This window comes from Notolepis coatsorum (assembly GCF_963971535.1).
Source record: "Notolepis coatsorum genome assembly, chromosome: 19".
In the NCBI taxonomy this organism is placed as follows: domain Eukaryota; kingdom Metazoa; phylum Chordata; class Actinopteri; order Aulopiformes; family Paralepididae; genus Notolepis; species Notolepis coatsorum.
In genome coordinates, this window is record NC_140183.1 from 19,387,610 (window position 1) to 19,397,577 (window position 9,968).

Genomic DNA, 9,968 nt, shown 5'->3' on the forward strand with positions numbered 1-9,968 from the left:
AGAGAGAGAGAGTGAGAGAGAGCGAGAGAGAGCGAGAGGTGAGGGTGTGTGTGTGAGAGAGAGAGAGAAAGAGAGAGAGAAAGAGAGGTAAGGGTGTGTGTGTGTATACTTGTGTGCATTTAGTCATGTGACTGTTTTAGTTGTATTTTTTAACCACTGTATACATACTCTGTCTCTCTCCCTCCCTCATCTCTGTCTCTCTGTCTCCCTCCCTCTCTCTCTGTCTCTCTCCCTCTCTCTCTCCATCTCTCGCTCTCTCTGTCTCTCCTCTTTCTATCTCTCTCTCTGTCTGTCTCTCTCCCTCCCTCCCTCATCTCTGTCTCTCTCTCTGTCTCTCTCTGTCTCTCTCCCTCCCTCCCTCATCTCTGTCTCTCTGTCTCCCTCTCTCTCTGTCTCTCTCTCCCTCTTTCTCACTGTCTCCATCTCTCTCTGTCTCTCTCTCTGTCTCTCTCCCTCCCTCATCTCTGTCTCTCTCTCCCTCCCTCATCTCTGTCTCTCTCTCCCTCCCTCATCTCTGTCTCTCCCTCTGTCTCTCTCTCTCTCCCTCCTTCATCTCTGTCTCTCTCTCTGTCTCTATCTCTCTCTTTCTCTCTATCTGTCTCTCTCTCTCCCTCCCTCATCTCTGTCTCTCTATCTGTCTCTCTGTCTCTCTCTCTCTCTCTGTTATTCTCTAGGTCTCTCAGGTTCGTCATGATCTTTCTATGAAAGATGAATTATTACAGTTTTATACCAGCGCTGCAGAGAGTGAGGGAGAGTCGACTACCTCTACACCGTAAGAATACTCTCTCTTCTCCTCTCTGACTACCTCTAACCTCCACACCATAAGACTACTCTTTTCTTCTCTTGTCCCCGCCTCCCTCTCCTTCTCTTTCTTCTCTTCTCTTACCAAAACTAAAAGCGCCAAAACACCTATAATGAATGATAATCTCACTCTGTGTGTGTGCGTGTGTGTGTGCGTGTGTGTGTGTGTGTGTGTGTGTGTGTGTGTGTGTGTGTGTGTGTGTGTGTGTGTGTGTGTGCGTGCGTGCGTGCGTGCGTGTGCATGTGTGTGCGTGCGTGTGTGTGCATGTGTGTGTGTGTGTGTGTTTCCAGGATTAGATTGTGTGAGTCCAGTATATCATCAGTACCATGTTTCTTCCCTCTGGACTCACTGCATAAGAAACTCAAAGACCTGGAGGAAGAAAACATCTCACTACGATCTGAGGTAATAATATAAGAACTATAATATCTGTAGAAATATATTTATATATATATATAGTAATATCTGCAGATGATATCCATATATAGAGAGGAAGGCTGGAGGGTGATATATAACCTCTATATCAGATTATTTTCAACATGCTTCTCATTAGCAGTGACCTACATTTTTTAATGCCAGTGTCACACACACACACACACACACACACACACACACACACACACACACACACTCACACACACACACACACACACACACACACACACACACACACACACACACACACACACACACACACACACTTAACCCCTAATTGCTCCCAATGTGCAGGTTGGCACCTTGCATGGTTGCCTCTGCCATCGGTGTGTGAATGTGTGAGTGAATGGGTAAAATGTGAGGAACAAATTGTAAAGCGCTTTGGATAAAAGCGCTATATAAATGCAGCCATTGACCTGGTCAACTGCTGGATAACTGGATAACTGTTTAAAGTGATTGACTCTTAAATACTAAACCCTGCAAGGACTCTGCACTTTGCACAAGGACTCGTGTCATTCACTCATTTATTCAATCGTATTTGCATACACACATTTATATTTATTGATAATCTGTTTATTTATACCAGGGTAGACTAAGACTTAGTATGGAGTATTGGGTAACACTTTATAATAACACTCAATTATAAGACCTTTATAAGGTATTTGTAGATAATGAACTAATCATGAACAAATCATTTATATACATTCGTAAATTATTATTAAATTATTTATACCTATATTTGTATAACATTTACAAATTAGTTCTACATTATTTATAACTCATTATCAACATTGTTTGTACTTGATTTGTTCATCATTAAATAATGTTGTTTAATGTGTAGTAACACATTTGTAGATGCTTTGAAAAATGGATATGAAAAAACTACTATACTGTACCTCCATTTATTTGTTCATGTTCAACAAATGATTTGTTAAGACATTCATAAAACATCTATAAATCATTTGCAGATGCTATTGTGTGCCCTAATCTGAAGTGAAGCCTATTCATCATTAACAAATGTCTAATACAGTTAATTATTTGTTTACTTTTTCATCACCTGTTACAAATGTTGTAGACAGCTTTCGGATACACCCTTCTTTGTGACATCAAACAGTGACAGAATTAGGACTATAGATAAATGCAATTTTATTAACATACTGTATAAAATACATGTGCATGGGGGCGGCCGGGTAGTGCAGCGGACTAAGCGTCTGTCTACCACCACAGAGAGACAGTGGGATCGAATCCAGCTGTGGTGCTTCTGGGTTGGCCGACCGTCCATACTAACACAATTGGCAGTGTTAGAGGGTGGGAAACCCGGCGAGGGTGGGTCCTGGTCATTGTAAACAGCGACTCCTACAGTTCGGTCGGGGCGCCTGCACAGCAAGGGAAGGATCTGAGAGAGGTAGTGTGATCCTTCCACACGTTACTCTCCCAGTGAGAGTCCGCGCTGCCAGGTGAAAAGAAGCGGTGGGCTGGGTACCAGAGCATGTGAGCGGCGCGAGAGCGGAGCGGGGAGTGGAGCGGGTGGTTTTGAAGTGAGCGACGGAGTGGGTTTTAAAATGGGTCGGCGCGACTTCCGGAGCGAGAGCTCTCCTCCGCTCCAATCCGCTCCGGGCCGCTCAGTGCACACGATCACACAGAAACTGATGTAATATACATGTAGTACAATGCCAAAGCAACAGGTGGCGATGTACAAACATGAAGGCCATTTTCAACCAATGAGAAGGGTGAACCGTCACTCACATCCTGCTAAGACCAAAGTATAATCCGCCATCTTTAAAGTTAACGCTGTTGTTGTTAGCTTACATGCTAACGTGTATGGGATCGACCATAGCATTGCGGCTAGGCTAGCTACCATGGCTTAGTAGAGCTAGTTGAATGGATAAACGTTATTTAACATTGCAGAATGGGTACAATTACAATACGGCTAAATACAAACAATTGTTAAGGGGCCCAGGGGGTGTAGACTGTTGTAGTTTGGTCAAATCAAGCTAATTTACATCATGCTCCAAAAAGAAATTCTGCTGAGCGAGCTGTGGAGCAGGGAGCACTTGATTCGTAAAATGAAGGTGAGCGGTGAGCGACTTGGGGGGGCAGGCCAACATGAGCAAATGAGAGCGGAACCAGACGTCTAGAGCGGATTTCTCGAGCGCTCCGCTCCGCTCACATGCTCTGCTGGGTACACATGTGTCGGAGGAAGCATGTGATAGTCTCCGCCCTCCCGGACCGACGGTAGGGGGTAGAGTGCGCAACGACCAGGAAGGGGATTGGGAATTGGCATAATGACTACCATTGGGATGGGAGAAAAACGAAAAAAGGAAGGAGGAAAAAGATAATTAAAAAAATTTTATAAAATACATGTGCATGATATATAGTGTAACGTGGGGGGCACTAGGACCCAGGAGTACCCTGGCCAGGGATTGACAGAGTATGTAGACGGAAGTATCACGCGAGTGAGACTTGACTTCGATGTGTGTTGCCGTCTGTTGAATGGAAGCACGATACATTAGCAGGGCCCAGTTATTCGTGCTGCGCCTATCCCACGCTTTTAAGGTATGAGCAGGCTAAACACCTTTTTTGTTGGTAATTCTATTCCATAATTTCCGACCTACAACTCTTGTTGTGTAGACGTATTTGATGTGGTGGGTGCTAACGTTACATTTGAATTATGTGTTTGTTCCTAATGTGTGCTCAGTATATTGCGATATGGGATGATGACACGACAGACACCATTTATCTATAGTCCTAATTTGTAACATTTGTAACAAGTGATGAAAAAGTAAACAAATAATTAACTGTATTAGACATTTGTTAATGATGAATAGGCTTCACTTCAGATTAGGGCACACAATAGCATCTGCAAATGATTCATAGGTGTGTTATGAATGTCTTAACAAATCATTTGTTGAACATGAACAAATAAATGGAGGTACAGTGTAACTGAGGGGTACAATTCCCTGACTGTATTGATAAGTATGGTATCATTAAACCACTACCGCTTTATGTACTTTAATTACTGGCCATACAGTACACGATATCTAAGTATGATGAACACTTTCCCACATATGAAATCAGGTCCACACAAAGGTAATAGTCAAATATTTAATATATAGCAAAGGGTACATATAATAATTACTTATTACATTTATGATTTGAATTGAATGCTCTTGTAAGGCAAATGAGTACTCGTATGCAAATCAACACTGAATGTCCAATCTCTGGTTACACAGGAAGCAAGTATACAACCTGGCTCTTAGGGAATTATAACGATGGCACTTAATGATTATAGCAGGATATACTGTAAAGGGTCCTGCCGGTTGTAAGCCAGTAGGGGGGGTAGGAGAGCCGTCGGCTGTATCCCGTCTGGTCAACGATTTCTAGGGAGAGTCCAGGTACAGAACACAGTGCCCGTAGAACCTTGATCCGCAGATGAATACACTTGGGCTCTCTTGTAGACGATAGCTGTAGCTGTAGGTCCACAACGGAGAAGAAGCGAGGCGACCTCAGTCTGGTCTGAGCGCCGTCTCACCTTGGCTCCTCTCGGGGTAAATCCAACACTCACCGGTGTTGGCGATTATCCGCTCCACAAATCAAAGCACCAAAGCAAATAGATATTCCATGCCGTATAGGGCTCAGCAGTCGTCGGGGTAGGTAATCCAATGTGCAGGTCCACTCGTCCTCGCCTAGAACTCCTCGGATGAAAGCACCACGCGTGGTCTGCCCAACCTGGTTAAGACTCTAGATAACGCGAGGAAGCGATGGGGGTGCTGCTCACTTTAGAACTCTAACCGAACGATGCACCATACATAATAGACTATTATTACTTAATAGAAATACGGTGCCAAACTCTGGCAATTCAGCTATTAATTCGCACGAGGTCTCACTGCTATTCTAAGGCCAAACAGGCCGTACTACACCGCACGCGGTATCGTGGGGTGAGGCTTCACGTCTTGTTACTTAGTTGGGTAGAAGGGTAAAGGACTAAGAGGAATTCTACATTTCTTGCGCCATATTTATATGCACAGTGGACAAGTAGTGCCGCTCTGCTTTCGGTAGCCGTATTCCTGCGCGGAGCTGAGGCTAGTAAGGGCATGTCTCGTCGGTACCTTTGAACTTGAACGCCAGGGGCTTGTCCCTGGCGCCTGGTCCTTTTGTCCAATAAGAGAATGAACTATTATGGGCTGTAGTAGAATAAAGGGATATTCCGTGTATATGTACAAGGAATATACAAGGGATATCAAACGATATACAAATACTATTAAATATATATCCATAAATAAATATATATATTCGGTTTAATCTGATCCTTCACAACATACAGTATAGTCTTTTTTTTTCATATCCATTTTTCAAAGCATCTACAAATGTGTTACTACACATTAAACAACATTATTTAATGATGAACAAATCAAGTACAAACAATGTTGATAATGAGTTATAAATAATGTAGAACTAATTTGTAAATGTTATACAAATATAGGTGTAAATGATTTAATAATAATTTACGAATGTATATAAATGATTTGTTCATGATTAGTTCATTATCTACAAATACCTTATAAAGGTCTTATAACTGAGTGTTATTATAAAGTGTTACCGGAGTGGTGTATATTTGTACAAGGTAGACTTAGGTTAGCTACTGTGTATATATTTGTACCTAGGGTTGACTTAAGATAGAGTCTGTATATTATACCAGGGTGAGCTGTACATACATAGTACATAGTGATATTATTGGTAGAGTAACATACAGTGTATCTCACTATATTTGTATTCTTATGACCCTGCCTGTACCTCCTCTCCCTCTCCTGTTGCTGCTTTGACACCAGAATTAATAAGAATAAGTACAATAACTTATCCTACATACACACGTACTGTACACACACACACAATTACGCTCCAAGCCTCTGACTCGCTAAATTAACTCATCTCGGGGTAACTTATAATTATCAAGCTAGGAGAGCTAAAGCTAACTCTAATGCTAACAAAGAGGCCTAAAATGGAAGCCTATATTTATCCCAACATGTGTTTATCTTGAATGTGATCCTAAGCCTGGTGAATGGGAATCCTACTCTGTTTTAATGGAAGCTCAAGCATGTCCGGTCCACTTCTCCGGTCCTTGACCTGATCAGTGAGCTGCGTCTGTGATCTGTAGACACATGTGTTGTTAGTCACATCATCTGTTATTTGATTGCAGTCACAGTTTGCCCACTAAGATGTCTGCAATGATGATGTGATGAAATATTATGAATAGCTTGTTAATTTGCCCAGCTAGCTGACGGAACAGCCAGACAAGCTAGCTTGTTATCTATGTTGAATTCCATGCGGGTGACTCTCAGACTCGTGTTGAAGCCAACATGTTGTATAATGTATCCATCAGCAAGCTAACATTAGCTAAGATAGATGATATGATGAATGTGTATCCAAGACTTCAATAAAGGTTTGGATGAATTGTATTGTTTTCTGATACTGTATGAATTGATTCATCTTTACACCTTGTATAGTTATATCTGATATTCTCTATCCACCGTATTGATTACTAATGTCTGTATTTTCAGGCCAGTCACCTGGAGACAGAAACGGAAGAATATGAAGAAAAGGAACAGCAGCTGGTCAACGACTGTGTCAAAGAACTACGTAGGTTTACAGTATTACTGTACCGTGTACTATCAAATACATCAATAAACCAATCCCTGTCATCAGTCATCATATTGCATTGTAGTTCAATAAACGAATCCCCATACAGTCATCATATTGTCTTGTAGTTCAATAAACTAATCCCCATACTGTCATCATATTGTCTTGTAGTTCAATAAACTAATCCCCATACTGTCATCATATTGCATTGTAGTTCAATAAACTAATCCCCACACTGTCATCATAGTGTCTTGTAGTTCAATAAACAAATCCCCATACTGTCATCATATTGTCTTGTAGTTCAATAAACTAATCCCCACACTGTCATCATAGTGTCTTGTAGTTCAATAAACAAATCCCCATACTGTCATCATATTGTCTTGTAGTTCAATAAACGAATCCCCATACTGTCATCATATTGTCTTGTAGTTCAATAAACTAATCCCCACACTGTCATCATATTGTCTTGTAGTTCAATAAACTAATCCCCATACTGTCATCATATTGTCTTGTAGTTCAATAAACGAATCCCCATACTGTCATCATATTGTCTTGTAGTTCAATAAACGAATCCCCATACTGTCCTCATATTGTCTTGTAGTTCAATAAACTAATCCCCACACTGTCATCATATTGTCTTGTAGTTCAATAAACTAATCCCCACACTGTCATCATATTGTCTTGTAGTTCAATAAACTAATCCCCACACTGTCATCATATTGTCTTGTAGTTCAATAAACTAATCCCCACACTGTCATCATATTGATGATGTAGGAACAAGCACATCAAAAATTAACAACAACTACCAAGGATTTTTAAAACCAAGAAACAAACGAGACTCAGAAACGTTGACGCTGGTCGTCACGGCGCCCAGTCCTCTTGATTGATTGATTGGTTGATTGGTTGATTGATTGATTGAATGATTGGTTCCCAGGAGATGCCAACCACCAGATGGGCTCCCTGGCGGAGGAGCTTGCCAGGAAGTCAGAAGATGCCTCCCGCCAGCAGGAGGAGATCACGCACCTCCTCTCTCAGATAGTAGACCTGCAGAAGAAAGCCAAGACGGTCGGTCTGATGTATAAACACTAGAGAACCTTATCCTCTACAATAACATTCTATACCAGTAACTTCCTGTAGGGTCTTGTGTTTTATACAGTGTGTGTTAGTTTGTTAGTGTGTGTGTGTGTGTGTGTGTGTGTGTGTGTGTGTGTGTGTGTGTGTGTGTGTGTGTGTGTGTGTGTGTGTGTGTGTGTGTGTGTGTGTGTGTGTGTGTGTGTGTGTGTGTGTGTGTGTGTGTGTGTGTGTGTGTGTGTGTGTGTGTGTGTGTGTGTATGTGTGTGTGTGTGTGCGTGTGTGTGTTATTTAGTGTTGTGTTTTTATACAGTGAGTGTGTGTTGTGTCCAGGACAGAATGCCATTTATTACATCACGTCATTTATTGACGTGCTTGTGGGTATTGTACTAGTAATTCAGTGTGTGTGTGTGTGTGTGTGTGTGTGTGTGTGTGTGTGTGTGTGTGTGTGTAGTATGCGTTGGAGAGTGAGGAGCTCAGTCAGCACCTTGGAGCAGCTAAAGATGCACAGAGACAACTCACTGCTGAGGTAAGAACACCTCTCTCTCTCTCTCTCTCTCTCTCTCTCTCTCTCTCTCTCTCTCTCTCTCTTTCTCTCTCTCTCTCTCTCTCTCTCTCTCTCTCTCTCTCTCTGTGTGTGTGTGCCTCTGTGTGTCTCTCTCTCTGTCTCTGTGTCTCTCTCTCTCTGTCTCTTCCTCTGTCTCTCTCTCTGTCTCTATTTCTCTTTCTCCCTCTCTCTCAATTAAATAAATAAATAAAATTACATCAACATGTCTTTATTGGCATAACATGTACATGTTGCCAAAGCAAGTGTTTACATTTTAAAATATTAAAAAGCTTTAATTTGAATACAGATGGTAAATAGTAGAACATACAGTAGATGGAAGTAGGGGGGGAAAGCTAATAAAAAAGCTGATTGTGTTTATTGTGTTATTAACAATCATCAAATATAAGACATATAATTAGACAGTCAGGTGACTGTCACTCACTGTCCCTCGGTTTCTGGCAGGCAGCAACACATACTGCTGCTAGCTCACAGCTCTTTATAGCAGGCAGCAACACAGACTGCTGCTAGCTCACAGCTCTTTATAGCAGGCAGCAACACAGACTGCTGCTAGCTCACAGCTCTTTATAGCAGGCAGCAACATACTGCTGCTAGCTCACAGCTCTTTATAGCAGGCAGCAACACATACTGCTGCTAGCTCACAGCTCTTTATAGCAGGCAGCAACACAGATTGCTGCTAGCTCACAGCTCTTTATAGCAGGCAGCAACACAGACTTCTGCTAGCTCACATCTCTTTATAGCAGGCAGCAACACAGACTGCTGCTAGCTCACAGCTCTTTATAGCAGGCAGCAACACAGACTGCTGCTAGCTCACAGCTCTTTATAGCAGGCAGAAACACAGACTGCTGCTAGCTCACAGCTCTTTATAGCAGGCAGCAACAGACTGCTGCTAGCTCACAGCTCTTTATAGCAGGCAGCAACAGACCGCTGCTAGCTCACAGCTCTTTATAGCAGGCAGCAACACAGATTGCTGCTAGCTCACAGCTCTTTATAGCAGGCAGCAACACATACTGCTGCTAGCTCACAGCTCTTTATAGCAGGCAGCAACATAGACTGCTGCTAGCCACAGCTCTTTATAGCAGGCAGCAACATAGACTGCTGCTAGCTCACAGCTCTTTATAGCAGGCAGCAACATAGACTGCTGCTAGCTCACAGCTCTTTATAGCAGGCAGCAACACAGATTGCTGCTAGCTCACAGCTCTTTATAGCAGGCAGCAACACAGATTGCTGCTAGCTCACAGCTCTTTATAGCAGGCAGCAACACAGACTGCTGCTAGCTCACAGCTCTTTATAGCAGGCAGCAACATAGACTGCTGCTAGCTCACAGCTCTTTATAGCAGGCAGCAACACATACTGCTGCTAGCTCACAGCTCTTTATAGCAGGCAGCAACATAGACTGCTGCTAGCTCACATCTCTTTATAGCAGGCAGCAACACAGACTGCTGCTAGCTCACATCTCTT

General features: G+C 42.5%; 1 protein-coding gene across 1 annotated transcript in view; it reads left to right on the top strand.

The window, feature by feature from the left end:
* Positions 1–9,968, top strand: part of LOC311246412 (trafficking kinesin-binding protein 1-like) — a 76,946-nt gene that overhangs the window by 52,216 nt on the left and 14,762 nt on the right. The window contains exons 5-9 of the mRNA XM_084336569.1: positions 675–772; positions 1,093–1,204; positions 6,793–6,871; positions 7,806–7,936; positions 8,397–8,471. Of these exons, the coding sequence (XP_084192695.1) occupies positions 675–772; positions 1,093–1,204; positions 6,793–6,871; positions 7,806–7,936; positions 8,397–8,471 (495 nt within the window). The remainder of the gene's footprint in view (positions 1–674; positions 773–1,092; positions 1,205–6,792; positions 6,872–7,805; positions 7,937–8,396; positions 8,472–9,968) is intronic.